At 39.9% G+C, this 22,608-nt stretch overlaps 1 protein-coding gene across 2 annotated transcripts in view; it reads right to left on the minus strand.

The window, feature by feature from the left end:
• RBM44 (RNA binding motif protein 44) overlaps window positions 1-22,608 on the minus strand; it is a 44,726-nt gene that overhangs the window by 11,647 nt on the left and 10,471 nt on the right. For both annotated transcript variants that reach the window (XM_073306754.1, XM_073306753.1), the window contains exons 2-8: window positions 16,721-18,396; window positions 16,530-16,588; window positions 15,881-16,057; window positions 13,037-13,223; window positions 12,921-12,946; window positions 2,961-3,051; window positions 32-167 (exon numbers count right to left, since the gene is read on the minus strand). In XM_073306754.1, the coding sequence (XP_073162855.1) occupies window positions 32-167; window positions 2,961-3,051; window positions 12,921-12,946; window positions 13,037-13,223; window positions 15,881-16,057; window positions 16,530-16,588; window positions 16,721-18,280 (2,236 nt within the window). In that variant the 5' untranslated portion in view covers window positions 18,281-18,396. The remainder of the gene's footprint in view (window positions 1-31; window positions 168-2,960; window positions 3,052-12,920; window positions 12,947-13,036; window positions 13,224-15,880; window positions 16,058-16,529; window positions 16,589-16,720; window positions 18,397-22,608) is intronic.

Genomic DNA, 22,608 nt, shown 5'->3' on the forward strand with positions numbered 1-22,608 from the left:
ATTCTTACCTAAACCAGAGTGCTCAACTCACCTGTTGTACTAATAACCTTCCCTAGATTTTCTTGTTCCTTTTCGTTCCCTTGAAGCGTTACTGAAAAATCAGTCACTGTAAAGTTTTCTTTAGCATCAAACCAGTCTTCATGTATTTCTCGATTTTTTTCTGCAGTCTGCAAGACAGTTAAAGCAAATTTAGTTTCATATACTAAAATTCAAGCAATGATATTGAGAAGGCAGAGTTGCCTGCAGAAAAGAGCACAAGGCTGAGAATTAGGATGCCCTGAGCACTAATCCTGACTCTGCCACTGACTTGTATGGTCTCAGGCAAGTGATTTCACCTTTCTGTCTCAGTTTCATCTGTAAGATAGAGAAAATATTGTGGAACATGCACATCATGTTAGTTCCTTTTTCAAAATAAAGGAAGATATTAAAAATACTGGTTATGTTTAGGGCTGTCAAGCGATTAAAAAATTAATCGTGATTAATCGTACCAACAAACAATTTTAGAATAGCACTTAAATATTTTTGGATGTTTTCCACTTTTTCAAATATATTGATTTCAGTTATGACACAGAATACAAAGTGTACACTGCTCACTTTATATTTTTATTACAGATATTTGCACTGTAAAAATGATAAACAAAACACAGTATTTTTCAATTTGCCTCATATAAGTACTGCAGTGCAATCTCTTTATTGTGAAAGCACAACTAACAAATGCAGGAGTTTTGTTACATAACTGCACTCAAAAACAAAACAATGCAAAACTTAACAGCCTACAAGTCCACTCAGTCCTACTTCTCGTTCAGCCAACTGCTAAGACAAGTAAGTTTGTTTACATTTACAGGAGAAAATGCTGGCCACTTCTTAATTACAATGTCACCTGAAAGTGAGAACAGACATTCGCATGGCACTTTTGTAGCTGGCATTGCAAGGTATTTATGTGCCAGATATGCTAAACACTGGTATGCCCCTTCATGCTTTGGCCACCATTCCAGAGGACATGCTTTCATGTTGATAACACTCGTTAAAAAAATAATGCGTTAATTAAACTTATGACTGAAGTCTTGGGGAAGAACTGTATGTCTCCTACTCAGTGTTTTTCCCACATTCTGCCATATATTTCATGTTATAGTAGTCTTGGATGAGGACTCAGCACATGTTGTTCATTTTAAGAACACTGTCACTGCAGATTTGACAAAATACAAAGAAGGTACCAATGTGAGATTTCTGAAGATAGCTACAGCACTTGACCCAAGGTTTAAGAATCCGAAGTGCCTTCCAAAATCTGAGAGGGACAAGGTGTTGAGCATCCTTTCAGAAGTCTTAAAAGAGCAATACTCTGATGTGGAAACTACAGAACCCGAACAACCAAAAAAGAAAATCAGCCTTCTGCTGGTGGCATCTCACTCAGATGATGAAAATGAACATGCGTCGGTCCACACTACTTTTGATTGTTACTGAGCACAACCCGTCATCAGCATGGATGTATGCCCTCTGGAATGGCGGTTGAAGCATCAAGGGACATATAAATCTTCAGCGCATCTGGCATATAAATATCTTGTGACGCCGGCTACAATAGTGCCATGCGAACACCTGTTCTCACTTTCAGGTGACATTGTGAACAAGAAGCAGGCAGCATTATCTCCTGCAAATGTAAACCAGCTTGTTTGTCTGAGCGATTGGTCGAACAAGAAATAGGACTGAGTGGGCTTGTAGGCTCTAAAGTTTTACATTGTTTTATTTTTGAATGCAGTTTTTTTGTATATAATTCTATATTTATAAGTTCAACTTTCGTAATAGAGATTGCACTATAAGTACTTGTACTGAGTGAACTGAAAAATACTATTTTATTTTTACAGTGCAAATATCTGTAATAAAAATAAATATAAAGTGAGCACCATACACTTTGTATTCTGTGTTGTAATTAACACCAATATATTTGAAGTGGAAAACATCCAACAATATTTATATAAATAATATTCTATTATTGTTCAACAGCATGATTAATTGCGATTAATTTTTTTAATCACTTAACAGCCCTAATGACATTCTCCAGTACCTAGAGAAAATAATTTAATTGTAGTAATATACTGACAAGAACATTAACACGTTAGTAAAATACATGGCTTTTCCCTGTCACCATTGACTCACACTATACTTAAAAGGAATCATTCTTCTAAGGCCTCTACCTAACATTATTCAAGATACTGTGGCTTGCAACTACATATTGAACATACTTGTGCATGTTGCCATTTCTTTGTTACATTACCCACAGATTGTATATCTGAAACTGCAGTGTGTAGCTGATTTAACATTAAATGATCCCTTAGAGAAAGGGCAGTAGAGTATCAACGTGGATATTTTATTCAGAGGTTTGGGGTTTTTGCAAATTCACAATACAAGTAACAAACACATTGTGCTGTTCCTACTGAACTTTACTATCAAATCTTGAATTAGATACATCTAACTTACCCCTTTCTATATCTTGAGCCTCATACTTTATTTCAAAGTTCTTGTAGGAAGGATATTGCTTATGCTGCCTGTTGTCAGTTAAACACATCATTTGAGGAGTGACCTATAAATAGGCTTGCTTTAGTTATTTATTGAGTAACAATACTTTTTTTTTTTTTGCTTAAAATGCATAATTTAATATTTTTCTAAGTTTCATACTATAGATGCGCTAATCAGCTATAGAAAAACTTTTGCCCACTAATCTGTTCAAGATCTCAGTCAGTTTTGCATTTCGAAAGCAGTATTATAATCCCTTGGTAACATCAGTTGCATTGCATCCTATTGCTAGCACTGAGATATATGCTAAAATATGCCAATTCTTGGATGCAGTATAAAGATCAAAATTATATTTGTATATATTGTTCTAAAAATATGTCTGCATAAAGAATAGGATTTAAAAGATTATTAGTTTATAAGAAGGTTCCAAAGTAAATGTTCAGGAAACTCACTAAAGGTGGTGGTGTTTTCAGGCTGGAGGAAATTTCACTCTCTTGATGTTTTGAGATTTCTAATCCTGATTTTTCTGCCCCAGAACTAGAACTAAAAAATAACATGCAACTTTTGAAAACAGATTATAAATTCTAATACAGTCTCCTGTTATTCAGTGTAATTTTCAAAATGGATGGTCGCTACCAACTTAATTTTTCCTCATCTTCAATGTACTAAGAAAAATAAATATATAAACATCAACATATCCACTGTAAAAGATACTAAAGTTTAATACTATAATACAGAATTTTATAGAGAAAAGCATAATTGTACATTTGAAGATTCTATAAACATACTAGATATTAACAGAGAAAGAAAAAATGTACAGTTTGTCCCTATTGCTCGGAATATTTTACCAAATTAAGATTTCTAGAAAAAATTCTTTGGAAGTTAAAAATCAATTATTTGGTAACGTGATACATACCAAAAAAACCAAAAACAAACAAAAAACCAATTCCGAGAAACATTTTAGAGGCCTTTTCTTTCACTCATCCACTGTAATATTACGTTACTGACTACTACCTACTTTATTAATAAAAATCACTACTCATCTTATGTAAATATATTGTATTCATTGTGATGTAACCAGCAATTTAAGTTGCTTATTTCTGCAGCTATATTTTTCATTTTAAGAATATACTGCATGTTACTCAGTCTGACTACACTTAACATGATTAAGAGTAAGTTTAAAAGTAGCTATGAGATATGACTTGCTTGATTTTTAAATTTTCTCACAAGACAAATAATTTTGCAATTACACAGTAATACTGGAAGTTTTATTTCTCTCTTCACTTTGTCCTACTTATATAGAGTCATAATATGGCAATTATTCTGCTGTGGCATTCTTTTATGATACAGTATTTAAACATAAATGTTTTTAAAATACTGACAAAAGAAAACTGGAAAATTATCTACATTGTCATAATATTTGTTTAAAGATAGAATTCTGATAAGCTGCATTATTGCAGATTTATGTGTTATCCATTAGCCATAAAACAAACTACAGCCAGTTCCTACATCACACCATATTCCAACAGCTTCTGAGTGAAGTAATATGACACTGCTTGTGTAACAAAAAAATTAATACAGAAACATTTACTGGTTCCATGTTAGAGACAGCACGAATAAAATTACTATTAATTTAATGGGCTCATTTTAACCGAATGTTACTCTGGAACCTTTAATGATACTTACAGGGCAACTGTCAGACTCTTAGACTTTTAGATCTATTGTACCAGCTTTGTGTTGGTTGTAGATATGACAAGAACATCATATATGTAACACTAGCCCTTTGTTTCCATAGAGACAGGAAATATAAGTGCAGATCCTTGAGCTGCTTGTTTGTGGGGTCTGTTCAGATGAAAAACAGAACTTTTTCATCTTCACTGAAGTACTGAAATATTTTTCATTAGTTTGACATTTTGTGTTACTTTTGCTGTTGATTTCTTTTCATTATTTTAAATAAGAAACTTGAAACTGGTCATTAAACTTTATCTGTTGTAGTCAGACAATTATTAGTGACATCTCCTTTGAAAACTATTTACACAAAAATTAATGGAGAGATCAATCTTGAGTATATCTGATACAGTGGATTTTCTGAAAATATATATTTAGAATCTGTTGCTATTCTTTATAAATGAAAGTTTATCTTTCAGCAGAGGCTGAAGAATAATCTCCTTCCAAAAAATTCAGAAAGAATTTCTTTCCAAATGGTCACCTTCTCCCATTATTCTCAAATCTCCTTCCCCTTGAGAGGTCAGCCTTTTTGCATCCTGTTTATCAAACTACCTCCCTCACCTCAAGCTAATAGTAAAGGAAGAGGGCAGTAGTTGTGAAGGTGATGTGCACACGGAAAGCCTGTCGGAGTAGTTTGGTAAACCACGTACTGGAGGCTGACATATGTAGGGGGGAGAGTTTATGCTGTGGTACATGGAGTATGGCATAGGGCAGTAGTGGAAATGATATGGTGTGTGACTATGCCCTGGTCTACACTAGGACTTTAGGTCGAATTTAGCAACATTAAATCGATTTAAACCTGCACCCATCCACACAGTGAAGCCCTTTATTTCGACTTAAAGGGCTCTTAAAATCGATTTCCTTACTCCACCCCTGACAAGTGGATTAGCGCTTAAATCGACGTTCCCAGGTCGAATTTGGGGTACTGTGAACACAATTCGATGGTATTGGCCTCTGGGAGCTATCCCAGAGTGCTCCATTCTGACCGCTCTGGACAGCACTCTCAACTCAGATGCACTAGCCAGGTAGACAGGAAAAGAACCGCAAATTTTGAATCTCATTTCCTGTTTGGCCAGCGTGGCAAGCTGCAGGTGACCATGCAGAGCTCATCAGCAGAGGTGACCATGATGGAGTCCCAGAATCGCAAAAGAGCTCCAGCATGGACCGAACGGGAGGTACGGGATCTGATCGCTGTTTGGGGAGAGGAATCCGTGCTATCAGAACTCCGTTCCAGTTTTCGAAATGCCAAAACCTTTGTGAAAATCTCCCAGGGCATGAAGGACAGAGGCCATAACAGGGACCCGAAGCAGTGCCGCGTGAAACTGAAGGAGCTGAGGCAAGCCTACCAGAAAACCAGAGAGGCGAACAGCCGCTCTGGGTCAGAGCCCCAAACATGCCGCTTCTCTGATGAGCTGCATGCCATTTTAGGGGGTTCAGCCACCACTACCCCAGCCGTGTTGTTTGACTCCTTCAATGGAGATGGAGGCAATACGGAAGTAGGTTTTGGGGACGAAGAAGATGATGATGAGGAGGAGGTTGTAGATAGCTCACAGCAAGCAAGCGGAGAAACCGGTTTTCCCGACAGCCAGGAACTGTTTCTCACCCTAGACCTGGAGCCAGTACCCCCCGAACCCACCCAAGGCTGCCTCCTGGACCCAGCAGGCGGAGAAGGGACCTCTGGTGAGTGTACCTTTTAAAATGCTATACATGGTTTAAAAGCAAGCATGTGAAAGGATTACTTTGCCCTGGCGGATAGCTCAGTGGTTTGAGCATTGGCCTGCTAAACCCAGGGTTGTGAGTTCAATCCTTGAGGGGGCCATTTAGGGATCTGCTTTGGGCAGATTGGGGATTGGTCCTGCTTTGAGCAGGGGGTTGGACTAGATGACCTCCTGAGGTCCCTTCCAACCCAGATATTCTATTCTATGATTCGCGGTTCTCCTAGATGTAGTCCTAAAGCCTTTGCAAAAGGTTTCTGGGGAGGGCAGCCTTATTTCGTCCTTCATGGTAGGACACTTTACCACTCCAGGCCAGTAACACGTACTCAGGAATCACTGTAGAACAAAGCATTGCAGTGTATGTTTGCTGGCATTCAACCAAAATCCGTTCTTTATCTCTCTGTGTTATCCTCAGGAAAGTGAGATATAATTCATGGTCACCTGGTTGAAATAGAGTGCTTTTCTTCAGGGACACTCAGAGGTGCCCGTTCCTGCTGGGCTGTTTGCCTGTGGCTGAACAGAAATGTTCCCCGCTGTAGGCCACAGGGAGGGGGGAAGGTTGAGGGGGTAGTCACGCGGTGGGAGGAGGCAAAATGTGACCTTGTAACGAAAGCACATGTGCTATGTATGTAATGTTAACAGCAAGGTTTACCCTGAAAGAGTGTAGCGACTGTTTTATCAAATGTGTCTTTTTAAATACCGCTGTCCCTTTTTTTTTCTCCACCAGCTGCATGTGTTTCAATGATCACAGGATCTTCTCCTTCCCAGAGGCTAGTGAAGCTTAGAAAGAAAAAAAAATGCACTCGCGATGAAATGTTCTCCGAGCTCATGCTGTCCTCCCACACTGACAGAGCACAGACGAATGCGTGGAGGCAAATAATGTCAGAGTGCAGGAAAGCACAAAATGACCGGGAGGAGAGGTGGCGGGCTGAAGAGAGTAAGTGGCGGGCTAAAGACAGGGCTGAAGCTCAAATGTGGTGGCAGTGTGATGAGAGGAGGCAGGATTCAATGCTGAGGCTGCTGCAGGACCAAACCAGAATGCTCCAGCGTATGGTTGAGCTGCAGCAAAGGCAGGTGGAGCACAGACTGCCACTGCTGCCCCTCTGTAACCAACCGCCCTCCTCCCCAAGTTCCATAGCCTCCACACCCAGACGCCCAAGAACGCGGTGGGGGGGCCTCCGGCCAACCAGCCACTCCACCACAGAGGATTGCCCAAAAAAAAGAAGGCTGTCATTCAATAAATTTTAAAGTTGTAAACTTTTAAAGTGCTGTGCTTAAAGTGCTGTGTGGCATTTTCCTTCCCTCCTCCACCACCCCTCCTGGGATACCTTGGTAGTCATCTCCCTATTTGTGTGATGAATGAATAACGAATGCATGACTGTGAAGCAGCAATGACTTTATTGCCTCTGCAAGCGGTGATTAAAGGGAGGAGGGGAGGGTGGTTAGCTTACAGGGAAGTAGAGTGAACCAAGGGGCGGGGGGTTTCATCAAGGAGAAACAAACAGAACTTTCACACCGTAGCCTGGCCAGTCATGAAACTGGTTTTCAAAGCTTCTCTGATGCGTACCGCGCCCTCCTGTGCTCTTCTAACCGCCCTGGTGTCTGGCTGCGCGTAACCAGCAGCCAGGCGATTTGCCTCAGCCTCCCACCCCGCCATAAACGTCTCCCCCTTACTCTCACAGATATTGTGGAGCACACAGCAAGCAGTAATAACAGTGGGAATATTGGTTTCGCTGAGGTCTAAGCGAGTCAGTAAACTGCGCCAGCGACCCTTTAAACGTCCAAATGCACATTCTACCACCATTCTGCACTTGCTCAGCCTGTAGTTGAACAGCTCCTGACTACTGTCCAGGCTGCCTGTGTACGGCTTCATGAGCCATGGCATTAAGGGGTAGGCTGGGTCCCCAAGGATACATATAGGCATTTCAACATCCCCAACAGTTATTTTCTGGTCTGGGAAGAAAGTCCCTTCCTGCAGCTTTTGAAACAGACCAGAGTTCCTGAAGATGCGAGCATCATGCACCTTTCCCGGCCATCCCACGTTGATGTTGGTGAAACGTCCCTTGTGATCCACCAGAGCTTGCAGCACTATCGAAAAGTACCCCTTGCGGTTTATGTACTCGGCGGCTTGGTGCTCCGGTGCCAAGATAGGGATATGGGTTCCGTCTATAGCCCCACCACAGTTAGGGAATCCCATTGCAGCAAAGCCATCCACTATGACCTGCACATTTCCCAGGGTCACTACCCTTGATATCAGCAGATCTTTGATTGCGTGAGCTACTTGCATAACAGCAGCCCCCACAGTAGATTTGCCCACTCCAAATTGATCCCCAACTGACCGGTAGCTGTCTGGCGTTGCAAGCTTCCACAGGGCTATCGCCACTCGCTTCTCAACTGTGAGGGCTGCTCTCATCCTGGTATTCATGCGCTTCAGGGCAGGGGAAAGCAAGTCACAAAGTTCCATGAAAGTGCCCTTACGCATGCGAAAGTTTCGCAGCCACTGGGAATCGTCCCAGACCTGCAACACTATGCGGTCCCACCAGTCTGTGCTTGTTTCCCGAGCCCAGAATCGGCGTTCCACAGCATGAACCTGCCCCATTAGCACCATGATGCATGCATTGGCAGGGCCCATGCTTTCAGAGAAATCTGTGTCCATGTCCTGATCACTCACGGGACCGCGCTGACGTCGCCTCCTCGCCCGGTATCGCGTTGCCATGTTCTGGTGCTGCATATACTGCTGGATAATGCGTGTGGTGGTTGATGTGCTCCTAATTGCCAAAATGAGCTCAGCGGCCTCCATGCTTGCCTTGGTATGGCGTCCGCACAGAAAAAAGGCGCGGAACGATTGTCTGCCGTTGCTCTGACGGAGGGAGGGGCGACTGACGACACGGCTTACAGGGTTGGCTTCAGGGAGCTAAAATCAACAAAGGGTGTGCCTGTACATCAAGGAGTATTTCAGGCAGGACTGCACGAAGGGTTCCAATAAGAAATGGTGCACCTAAGTTATCGTTGTTATTGGAACAAGGAGGTTAGCCTGGCCTCTGATTGATACATGGCTAGATTTACCTCGCTGCACCTTCTCTGTGAGTGACTGCAGTGTGATCTAGACAGGGGAGGAGGAAAATGAGTACAAAACAAATCTGGTCTATTTCTTGTTCTGACCCACTCCATCTATCTTTTACATCTTTGGCTGGCAGCAGATGGTGCAGAAGGACTGCATGCCATCCACATCTCATGGCTGCTTGGCAGAAGATGGTACAGTACGACTGCTAGCCATCTTCATCTCTTGCCTGCCTGGCATAAGATGGTACAATACGACTGCTAGCAATCCTCATCTCTTGCCTGCCTGGCAGAAGATGGTACAGTACGACTGCTAGCAGTCCGTATCGCCTGCCCGCTCACCATAAGACGGTTCAATAGGACTGCAGGACTAAAGAGAATGACCTGGTCAAGTCACTCCAAATTTAGTCCCTGCGCCCATGTCTGCCCAGGCGCTCCCAGCCGACGTGGCCAGGAGCACTTTCACGGAGGGAGGGAGGGAGGGAGGGAACGGGGGCCTGACGACATGTACCCAGAACCACCCGCGACAATGTTTTAGCCCCATCAGAGTGCTCCATTGTGAGTGCTCTGGACAGCACTCTCAGATGCCCGATTGTTTGCCATTGCTCTGATGCTGGGAGGGGCGCTTACAGGGTTGGCTTCAGGGAGCTAAAATCAACAAAGGGGGTGGCTTTACATCAAGGAGTATTTCAGGCAGGAGTGTTCCAATAAGAAATGGTGCACCTAAGTTATTGTTCTTATTGGAACAAGGAGGTTAGCCTGGCCTCTGATTGATACATAGCTAGATTTACCTCGCTGCACCTTCTCTGTGAGTGACTGCAGTGTGATCTAGACAGGGGAGTGGGGGAAGCAAATGAGTACAAAACAAATCTGGTCTATTTCTTGTTCTGACCCACTCCATCTATCTTTTACATCTTTGGCTGGCAGCAGATGGTGCAGAAGGACTGCATGCCATCCACATCTCATGGCTGCTTGGCAGAAGATGGTACAGTACGACTGCTAGCAGTCCGTATCGCCTGCCCGCTCACCATAAGACGGTTCAATAGGACTGCCTGCAGGACTAAAGAGAATGACCTGGTCAAGTCACTCCAAATTTAGTCCCTGCGCCCATGTCTGCCCAGGCGCTCCTGATCGACCTCACAGAGGCGACCAGGAGCACCTCAGACATGACGATGACGGCTACCAGTCGTACTGTACCGTCTGCTGCAAGGGGTTGCTGCTACTGTGTAGCAATGCCGTACCGCGTCTGCCAGCACCCAGGAGACATAGGGTGACGGTTACCTGAGCGGGCTCCATGCTTGCCGTGGTATGGCGTCTGCACAGGTAACTCAGGAAAAAAGGCGCGAAATGATTGTCTGCCCTTGCTTTCACGGGGGGAGGGAGGGAACGGGGGCCTGACGATATGTACCCAGAACCACCCGCGACAATGTTTTAGCCCCATCAGGCATTGGGATATCAACCCAGAATTCCAATGGGCAGCGGAGACTGCGGGAACTGTGGGATAGTTACCCACAGTGCAACGCTCCGGAAGTCGACGCTTGCCTCGGTACTGTGGAAGCGCTCCGCCGAGTTAATGCACTTAATGCACTTAGAGCATTTTCTGTGGGGACACGCACACTCGAATATATAAAACCGATTTCTAAAAAACCGACTTCTATAAATTCGACCTAATTTCGTAGTGTAGACATACCCTATGTGAGGGGGAATAAAGGCTGTGCACTGTTAGGTGGCTTAACTTAACTTCCCTGCTTTTGTAGTTTTGTGTACCTGAGGGTTGTGTGTTTTTGCTACTTGTTACTAGGGCTGTCAATTAATCGCAGTTTAGTCACGCAATTAACTTAAAAAAATTAATCACGATTTAAAAAAGCAACAGAACACCAATAAAGCAATAGAATACCAATTAAAAATTTATTAAATATTTTTGGATATTTTTCTACATTTTCAAATATATCTATTTCAATTACAACACAGAATACAAAGTGCACAGTGCTCATTTTATATTATTCTTGATTACAAATATTTGCACTGTAAAAATGATAAAACAGTATGTTTCAATTCACCTCATACAAGTACTGCAGTGCAATTTCTTTATCGTTAAACCTACAACTGTAGGTTTTTTTGTTACATAACTGCACTCAAAAACAAACCAGTGTAAAACTTCAGAGCCTACAAGTCCACTTAGTCCTACTTCTTGTTCAGCCAATCACAAAGAGAAACAAGTTTGCTTACATTTATGGGAGATAATGCTGCCCACTTCTTAATTACAATGTCACCTGAAAGTGAGAACAGGCATTTGCATGGCACTGTTGTAGCTGGCGTTGCAAGATATTTACGTGCCAAAGATTCATATACCTCTTCATGCTTTGGCCATTGCTCCAGAGAACATATTTCCATGCTGATGACACTTGTTTAAAAAAAAATGCATTAATTAAATTTGTGACTGAACTCTTTGAGGGAGAATTGTATGTCTCCTGCTCAGTTTTACCCGCATTCCGCCATATATTTCATGTTATAGCAGTCTCGGATGGTAACCCAGAACATGTTCATTTTAAGAACACTTTCACTGCAAATCTGACAAAATGCAAAGATACCAATGTGAAATTTTTAAGATAGCCACAGCACTAGATCCAAGATTTAAGAATCTGAAGTGCCTTCCAAAATCTGAGAGGGACGAGGTGTGGATCATGCTTTCAGAAATTTTAAAAGAGCAAGACTCTGATGCGGAAACTACAGAACCCAAACCCCCAAAAAGAAAATCAACCTTTTGCTAGTGGCATCCGACTCAGATGATGAAAATGAACATGCGTTGGTCCGCACTGCTTTGGATTGTTACCAAGCAGAACCCGTCGTCAGAATGAACGCCTGTCCTCTGGAATGGTGGTTGAAGCATCAAGGGACATATGAATCTTTAGCACATCTGGCATGTAAACATCTTGCAACACCGGCTACAACAGTGCTATACAAACACCTGTTCTCATTTTCAAGTGACATTGTAAACAAGAAGTAGGCAGCATTATCTTCTGCAAATATAAACAAACTTATTTATCTGAGCGATTGGCCAAACAAGAAGTAGGACTGAGTGGGCTTGTAGGCGCTAAAGTTTTACGTTGTTTTATTTTTAAAGGCAGGTTTCTTTTGTACATAATTCTACATTTGTAAGTTTGACTTTCATGATAAAGAGATTGCACTACAGTACTTGATTTAGGTGAATTGAAAAATACTATTTCTTTTGTTTTTTACAGTACAAATATTTGTAATCAAAAATATAAAATGAGCACTGTACACTTTGTATTCTGTGTTGTAACTGAAATCAATATATTTGAAAATGTAGAATACAACCACAAATATTTTAAAAATATTTAAATTCTATTATTAACAGCACGATTAATCACGCGATTAATCTTTTCTAAATCGCTTGACAGCCCTATTTGTTACCCATTAGTGCTGCAGACAACTCATCTATGCAACAGTGAACTGGACTCCTTTCAGACTTGCACATTAACAACAGAACTGTCAACTATGTGCTGAATGCAAAAATCTTTATTACTGGTGAATATATGCAAGCCAGAAATAACACAACTTGAATTTAAGATCCCAGATAGAAATTAAATGTTGAATAGTAGGGAAAATACACCTTGTTAATTGTAAATTGATAAAATCAGAACTGAAGGTCATGAGGATACAAACATAGAACTCTACAATACCGTTTGCATACAATTACTTTGCAGAGTAAAACCTCACTCTAAAATAAAATCTCACTGCCAAAAGCGTCAGCCTGCTTTTTCAGCTAAACAGAGTTGAAGTAACAAGTGAAGTTCATACACAAAAAAAACTTACACTATTTATTTTGCGCTCACTTCTGGCCTATACCTTAATCTGAATATATAAATAAAAATTGTAATTACTTACTTATAAAGAAGGTCATCTTTCACTAACTGTCAAGAAAAAAAAGATTTCCCTTAGTTTTTAAATAAAAATATTCCTACTTAAAGCCAAAGAGTAACTTAAAAAAAAACCTACTGTACCTCTGAAGGAACATAGGAAGAAAAGATCGAGAGCAATTTTGACTCTACTGATAATGGGGGCAGTGAATCCAATGGTATACCCAGGACTAATTTTTCTCTCATGCTTTCATACCTAGCCTTCAGTTCTTCAAAAACAGACAACAAAGATGACCCTAGTTCAGTCTTGGCAATGTCACTTTTAAAATTCCTGAAAAAAATATAAAAGAACACTTCAAATACGTAATAGGACATTCCTGTTACATTATTAATACTTCAAGAATTATCAAAAATATGTTATGGTGCCTCAAGATTTTTCATGTCCCTGCACCTCCCCCACCACATACAAAGAAATCTATTATTTCTGATAAATGTTAGCCTGAGCCAGGGGTTCTCAAACTGAGGGTCAGAACCCTTCAGGGGGGTCACGAGACTATTACATGGGGGAGTTGCGAGCTGTCAGCCTCCACCCCCAAACACTGCTTTGCCTCCAGTATTTATAATGGTGTTAAATATATAAGAACATGTTTTTAATTTATAAGGGGGTGGGGGTCGCACTCAGAGACTTGCTATGTGAAAGGGGTCACCAGTACAAAAGTTTGAGAACCACTCGCTTAAACCATCTTGGTCTTTTGTGATCTCTAATACCGTTTTATTTGTGACAGGTTTCAGAGTAGCAGCTGTGTTAGTCTGTATCCACAAAAAGAAAAGGAGGACTTGTGGCACCTCAGAGACTAACAAAATTTATCTGAGCATAAGCTTTTGTGAGCTAGTGAGCTGTAGCTCACAAAAGCTTAAGCTCAAATAAATTTGTTAGTCTTTAAGGTGCCACAAGTCCTCCTTTTCGTTTTATTTGTGGACTTTCCTTTTTACAACAATTTCTTTTTTCTATATAGATTCTTGCATCAAAGAGTTATGAGACTCTTTCACTTTGCCCTTTGAAAGAATACTTATTTGTAATTATTTAGAAGTCTTAATAAAAATAATTTTAAAAAATACAGTAGGACAATTTGTTTCCTATTTGTAAATTTGTCTTTTCATCAGTAATCACCACTCCAGAGTTATTTCTGTGTAAGATCCACTCATGGGATCAACTGGAACAGCTGAGTCAAATTTGTTTCCCCAGGGCACAGTAAGTGTATTAAAAGGCTAGATTGAAATATACCTCCCTCAAAGATTATAAATGGATCTTCAATCACTTCAAACAATCCCAAAGAATTCCTCCAGACTGGTGGGCATTTAGTTTAAGAGAATACAATTGAAGATAAAATAGAAAACATTGTTCTATTTTCTTTCATGGTGTATTGACCTGGAGTCTGAAGTGGTTTTGGATGCAATTTAAGATTTTTTTTTTTTAAAGCAAACTAAAAAATCATAATGACATGTTTCAGAGTAGCAGCCGTGTTACTCTGTATTCACAAAAAGAAAAGGAGAACTTGTGGCACTTTAGAGAAGTGAGCTGTAGCTTATGCTCAAATAAATTTGTTAGTCTAAGATGCCACAAGTACTCCTTTTCTTTTTTAAAAATCATATTCCATCATGCAGAATCATACTGACCTCCACATGGGTCATTAAATCCACTGCACAGAACTATTATCATTTGAGCTTACGAAGTAACTAGTAGGAACAGGCTGTTGCCCTTTACGTGGACAAACCAGCAAAGGAGGATGAAATGCAAACTTTGCCAGTGGGTTGCAAAACTACTTGCTAGCACAAGACGACTGTGAGGCTCATGAATCATGGGTTTAATTCCAAGTTCTGAAGAGGAAGTGTGATTTAGTGATTATAAACTCTTTTGTCCCTGTCCCAGCCTCACCCCCAGCCTGTCTGACCCTTTTACTCCTAACTATCCTCGGGATCCTGTCCACGTTCCCTCTTTTCTTCTCCCCTACCCCCGCTCCCACTGCTTAATATGAATCTGCACCTATTCATTCTTCCAGCTCCTTTCTCTGTCTCACTTGGCTATTATTTCCCCTGTGCCTCTCTGTTTCTACCCTGGCCCTCACCTTCTGGCATTTGCATCAGGCTGCTTCCTGCTCCTCTGTGCTGTCTGGGCACCAGCAGTGGTACAATGATAGCACAGGAGAAATCCTATTCTAAGTTCCAGTACCTGGCACTAGGGTGGCCACACCAGCTCCTGGAAGGGAGCATGTTCAGTCACTTTACAGAGATTTTCCTGTAAAATTGGTCTTGAAAACAAATGAACTGATTTAGCTGAAATTTTCAAAGTGCACGCACAGCCTGAGGCAAACACCTGTTATGGAAAATTTCAGGCTGAATGGTTCAAGCCTGACAGTGATAAACAACTGAAAACAGGATCTAATAATGGAAAGTGTCAGGCAATCTCAATTATATGCATCACTACCTGTTCCACCTATAATAAAGCAGGCCTATTCAGCAACTAATGCCCTCCAATAGTACTTAAACAAAACACAAAATATTACCGCAGGGATAAAAGTAATGAAAGAATTAGGCCAATTATTACTAACAATTTGAGCTCTGTGCCAAACACCACCATCTTCTGATAGGGTCAAAATATTCTGATGTTTTGGCATTACATACTAAGAATATGTCTTCAGCAGAACTGATTAACTGGTCCAGTGAGTGTATTTGAATATATATTACAACTACATGTGTACAAGAATACTTTCAGTATTTTTCATAGCAGTGACTAATATTAATTAGATTTGGAATATTTTAATTTCACAAGATACTATCAAATAACTAAGTTATTTGGCTGACACTCAAATGGATTTTAGGAAAGCACTTGCTGTTGCTCTCTTTAAAGAGCAGCTGGATTTCTTAAATTCTAAATTATTGAAGAATATCACATCTGTTTTATTCAAGAGAAATAAAATTAATGCATGCCTGTTAAAACATTCTCTTTCTTCCATAATAAGTCTGTAAATCTTCCAGCAGTGCTGGTGACACATCCAATAGTGAGTTCTTAGAAGCTGCAATTCTGCTTTTATAGCTCTCTGCAGCAGCATCCTACAACAGTTTGATGAATAAGTCTTCTCAGTTTCTTTGCTAAGATGCAACATCCTTTAAAAGGAAAAAAATATTGATTAAGCAAGAGAATATATTTCTTAATTTACTGTATATGTATTATCTTGACATTTGAATAACTTTTAGAAGGTATTTCTGATTACATTATAGATGGAAAACTTAAAACCAGTTAATTCCTACTCTCCAGTAGCCAAATAGGAAAAACAGTACTCCGCGGTGCCAAGCTTTCGCGGGATAGGGAGGCTCGCACATGACACTGATCCCCAACTCAGAAGAGGAAGTGGCACTACAACTCTCGTCATCTTTATGCAGAAAGTGCAGTCATAAAAATGAAATGACGGTCAGCGGCTCTGTTAATTTGTTAATCTTCAGTGCAAGCATTCTAAATAAACATTTACCTTGAATTCTTAATTTGCTTATTCAGAGATTAAACCTGAAAACTATTAAGTAAATTCTACATTTATCACTGAGCATCCATAAATACAAATATTTATAATTTATGACATACCTTTCAGGATTTTCTCTTAAATCTCTGACACTCAACTTATTTTTCAACTCCAAAGGATCCTAGAAACAATCATCATTTAAAGGAAAATAATTATACCATCTGCATTTACTGACACCGAAAGAGTTACAAATATAATTATTTTGTTTTAAAAACTGAGTTTATTTTGAGTTGCTCAGTGAGCTCAAAATTACCTTAATTTGGGAATTCCATTCAGTTGTTGGGATTTCACTGTAGATACAATTTTCCCATGTCTCAGCAAGCCATGAGGCAATCTGCTCCATATTGCCACCTACACATGACAAATCTGTATTGCAGGCAACACTTCTACAGGTCTCAGTCTGCCATTCTTCAGACTTGATTTTGTTCATCATTGTTAACTTTGTGTTGTTTGCTTTAGATACCACAGAAGCATTTGCACTAGTAGCTCTACTTGTAGTGAAACAAGCCCTAAAATCAGAACTTGCATCAACAGTCTGGTTAACTGTAACTTTATTATTACTTGTAGCATTATTCAAGCATGTGAGACACTTGATTTCTGAGTTAGGAAAATCTACTTGATGTCTGGTACTATCACCAGCATACTTATCTATAACTTCCACACAAGACAAATGACCATCTTTCATTGGAATTCTGGGGATTGCAAAAGAAAAATCTGGTTTCCTCTCAACAGTCTTCTGGCTGCAATCACGACAATCAGAATTAAATACAGGCAAAAATGATTCTTCACAACTACAAGAAATTGAATCATCTGCATTTTTGCGAGAAATCTGTGTGGATGTCACAGAAGATCTTTCCCATGGTAATACGCAAGTATTTCCATGGTTCTGCAACATGCTGTTAGTGCTGTGACCATCTTTCATTTTAAAGACTTTTTGTATAGCCATTTGTGATGACGGTGCATCATCACAAAAAGAAACAGCTTTCATCTTTTGTTGATTTTCTGAACTGCTCATGGAGAGTGATTTTTGATAAGCCCTTTCTCTATTCACAACAGTATCACTTTCAAATGAATTTTCACCAAGTATACTATGATATGTATCATCAGTTTGTTCCTCCTCATGATTTTCATATTTCAGGCCTTTGTAATCCATCAGTAACATGGAGTCCTGAGATGTTTTTGAGTATTCTGGTATAGCTGCTTTATTATAGAACTCATCAACAGCACCATAATCTGAGGCAAAAGAACCATCACCTAATTTGCTAACAGGATTTTGCCCACCTATGGCTCCATCACATACAACTTCATAAAGTGGATCTACCAACTCCGGAATTTCTGAATTTTGCATCCTTAGAGTTTTAATTTGCTCAAAATGCATATATGAGGTATTTTGATCAGAATAATCTTGTTCTTCAGCACTGTGATACTCTAGTTGTGAGTCTTCATCTACATCACTCTTGTGTCTGTCGTCACTCTCCTTGTAACTGAAATGTATATTGTTGCAGACCTTTCCCAACATACCAGCTTCACTTTTGTCTTCATATACTTTGGAAATCCTCTCTCTTATTTTATTGTAAGTTTCAAGTTCTGCATCTAGTGATGAACTAAAACAAGCTAAGCTTTCATCTGGAAACTTTAATTCTGAGACATTTATGGAATATGCCTGGCCTGAAACAGAGCAGTTGACACCCTCTGCAAGTTCACGGGACAGAGAATCAACGCAGTCAATTTTATCAGACTTGTCTATTGCATAGGATGGCTCAGTGAAGACTCCTGTTTTACTCTTATCACTGATGTTTTCTCTTTGTTCCATGGTCCAAGTATCAGAGTTGTCACTAGAAGCAATCAGCTCAAACACAGTTTCTTCCAATTCACTTTCACTATAAAATCTTGAAGTCAACGACTTGTTTTTATTTATTGGTTTCTCACCTGATTAAAAATAAGAAGAGAAGTTCAAAATGAATTATAATGCACAAAAATATGTCAATGTATAAAACATTTTGTCAGATAAAATAGAAATGGTATCATGCTGTGATCAACTATATTGTGATAAAGTCAGAGTTGTATGGTGCCTAAAAACAGGCAAAGAGTCCTGTGGCACCTTATAGACTAACAGACGTATTGGAGCATAAGCTTTCATGGGCGAATACCCACTTCGTCAAGTGGGTATTCACCCACGAAAGCTTATGCTCCAGTATGTCTGTTAGTCTATAAGGTGCCACAGGACTCTTTGCCTGTTTTTACAGATCCAGACTAACACGGCTACTCCTCTGATACTCTCTAAAAACAGAAAATTTCACTCAGAAGTCATCAGGTAGACCATGAAAAATCCCCAGAAAGATCTGCTATTTTTAACTTATTTTAAGTATAATGAAAACACATTTTATCTAATATAATTCCAGATGTCCCCACAACCCAGTTAGATGAAACACTGCTCCTTCTCTTATCACACAAGCAAAGGAGGCAAAGTAAACTTTCCATCTTCTCACTTTTCTCACACTTAAAACTTTTTAAGGCCCCGGCTTGACAAAGCCCTGGCTGGAATGATTTAGTTGGGGCTGGACCTGCTTTGAGCAGGGGGTTGGACTAGATGACCTCCCGAGGTCTCTTCCAAACCTAATCTTCTATGATTCTATGAAATATTTATTTCTGAGCTGAACCATCAGTTCTTTTATTGGTATACAGTGAGAAATTTACATCGTACATTACTGAAGTCATGATAACATGCAAATAGTTTTGATACAGTATTGGAGTAAAGTTGTGCCAGAGGAGACGACTTATACCCCAGAAACTATTTTAAATGAGTGGAGCTTGTCTAAAAAAAGGCAGATGGAAGTGAAAGAGTGGAGTCCTATGTCTCCCAAGAACCAGGAATCCTGCAAGTGCTGATGGAAAGCCACCTCCTCATTTGAAGGATGGATATGGTATAATGTCCTACCAGCAATACATCAACTTGGAATGGAACCCCAAACTGTAAGGGGAGGTGGGATAGGTAAGTGGGAATCCTGTGAAAAGTTAACTTCAAAGAAACAAAATTACAAGTAATTTCTTGTTCCTTAAACATACAGTCATCAAAATATTCCAACTTATTACAACTCAAAAGATCAAAACACATCTCAAAATAAAATAATACAATAGGCAGGGGAAAAAACAGCCAGAGACTTTGCTGCAAAGTGGTCAGAGATCAAGAGCACTGGCTGCATCACACCAAATTTCTCTTCATACTGCCTGTACACGGTGTTGTGGTGGGGGCAGTTTCACCTGGGAAGCTGGAATTTGAGAAACCCAAAAATCTTCAGAGCTAAGGGGGAATCTCACCTGTCTCTTGTTAGGAGCACAAACCCAAAGAGAAGATATTCTGTAATTAGGGTGTTTTGTTTATTTATTTACAGTGTCATGAACAAAAACAAGCTTCTTAGAACTTGATTAAAAACTCCTGCAGTAAAAGGATTAATCTCAGAGACAAAAGCCACCCCACACTTCTTTTGAAGAGACACTAAATAGTCCAGTGTGCTTGGAACAGAGCAAGATTAAAGTGGCTATATCGCTGTTTCTTGCTCAATAGGAAACCACTTTAAGTATAATTTTGTCTAACAGATAAATGGCTTACGACACTTATGACAAACTTGCTGTACGTCATCTGAGCTTTGGAAATGTATATTTACCCAGGTGCAAAGATCCATATTGCTACAAGGAATGAATCTGAATCTAGAAGACAGATTTGGCCCTAAGTTCTGAAACAAGCTCTGAAGATAACAGCAAGAAAATGGAAAGTCCACTTGTCACAGCAAGTGAATCTAAATACCAGAATTGGTAAGCAAAAGATAAAGTTATGAGAATGTGAGCTCTGTCCTGCATCAACTTCCTGAAGATTAAAGGAAGAAGAGAGATTGGTGGAACTTTATACAGGAAGTCATGGCTCTCACTGATGAAAAATACCTAGGATTTTGATTGGGTTCAAACAGATCAGAGGACATTATCCTTTGAAACAAAAGAATTCATATTGGCATGCTCCCTATTTGCTGAAAATGCTATTGACTATGGATGTCTTTAGGAAGACACTTTTGTTGTCCATTAGGAACTGGAAAGGCATGAAAGAAAAAAAGGCACAAAAGAGTAGTTCGGATCAACATGTCTTATATAGTTCTGCAGTTTTACACTTCTATAATTGTATTTCATCGTTATTGTTTAGCTTCACAGGAGCTAGAGTGTCATAGCCAAATGCTGATGACTCAAGGAAAGCATCCTCAAGCGCAAAGTAACAAAATAAGGCTTCAAGACAAAAATGTCAAAAACCCAGACAAAAAAGGCTACGATCCCAAAAAGAAACCAAGGTCTTGAGGCAAATCACATAAACCTCATGAAGAAACACTGAAGGAATCCCTAAAGTTCAGAGGTAAAACAAAAGGTGACATGGCACGAACACCAAAACAAAAGGACCGAGGACCTCGAGGCAAGAAATCAAGGCCTTATGACACAAAGCACAGAAGTGCTAAACAAATGCAAAGGAGTGCTGAAAAGCAAGTTCCACACAGCGATGGAATCAAGGGATATAGAATTGGTGTGGGAGCTGAAGAAATGTTCCTGTGGGGAGTTACTTTGCTGAATTATGTCAAAAAAGAACCGTTTTACTGGACAACAACTGGAAGTTCAGTAAGTGCCTGATTAACAATGAGTGGGGAAGTGGTAGCTGACTCACATCTCTAAGAACCCCTTTATGCCCACTGGCAAAGAGCACACAACATACTGCTGTCAGAATATTTAGCTAAACAGTGTCTTGTATGGTATCCTATTAAAACTGGTATGCTGGTCAAGAATATCGTAAGAGCGGTGTATAAAAAGTTATGTATGCGTGCTAGAAATACATTTTGGAGGCAATAACAAACAAGCCTGCCCTAGACAATGGAATGTGGATTTATGGGTATGCCACGCTTGATTACAAATGACAATTAAAGTAGTACATTTACATACAAGATAAACAAAGCAATCCAGCTAACAAGCAGCAGAGTAAACAGCTTGGCGAGCACACCTGGAGACACACCCCAGCTTGAACCCCAAGAGGTCTTCCTGACTCTTGAGGCAAAGACTTTGGGACATATAAGGGGAGCAAAAAGACATTCTGGTTATCCATCACGTAAGGGACAAAGGGATAGCACCTTCTAATTCTGTGAAAAGCAGATCCTTGTATTGGAAGGGCTGGAGTTGCTGATAGCTTGATGTAAGAGAGAAACTGTTTTAGGCAAAGATATAGCTTGTTAGGATTACATTTCAGTCACTTGAAGGTGTGTTTTTTGTTTGTAATCTTTTCTCTCTTTTTTATTCTTGCTTGGTATCACTTAAATCTGTGTTCTTTATTAATAAACTTATTCTTGTTTTATTACAAAACCATCTCATTGCTGTATATTAAAGTCAAGTGTGGGACCTCAGCAAAACCGACACACTGTGGTGTGCACTTTCTCTTTGGAGGCAATAAACTTAATTTGTGAGTGCTGAGGGAGAGGAACCAGACACTGCAGGTAGACATCTCTGCGGAACTTGCGTTCACTGATTATTACCTGAAAGGTAAGGTTAAGACTGGTAGAGTCTCAAGGAGTTTGCTGGTGTGGCAGTGAGTTAACACACAGTTTAAGCTCCAGCAAAGCTCACTCTTGCTGAGGCAAAGTAGTAACACAGTGGCATATGATTCTGGGTACCCTGAGGAGAATGTCATGCACTACCTTCGGGGCCAAAAAGCTTAAGTTCTACCCATTTTGCAAAAGTTCGCTGAGACTCAAGAGTAAAAATCCTGCACAAACAGTAACTTCAGAGAAAGTAATAGTTTGGAAACTTTCTAACAACAATGCTTTCTAATGGGAAACGAAATCCATTCCCTTCTAAGTTTCCCTCTGCTGGGAATTAAAGACGCTACCTCTAACTGATAAAGAAAACAGCCTTAACACTGAACAAACAATGAAACAGTGATAGGTAATTATTATAACAAGCTTTGCAGATGTACATATTTTTATTTAGTGAACTGTTATTTGGATAGCTTTTTTTTTTTTAAACTAATCACTTCAGTTGTGCTTTAATTTTTTTGGTGAAAACATTAAGTTTGAATTTCCTGATTTCTGTGTAGTTAAAAATCTCAACATAAACATGGAT

Source organism: Lepidochelys kempii, chromosome 11 (assembly GCF_965140265.1).
Source record: "Lepidochelys kempii isolate rLepKem1 chromosome 11, rLepKem1.hap2, whole genome shotgun sequence".
Classification (NCBI taxonomy): domain Eukaryota; kingdom Metazoa; phylum Chordata; order Testudines; family Cheloniidae; genus Lepidochelys; species Lepidochelys kempii.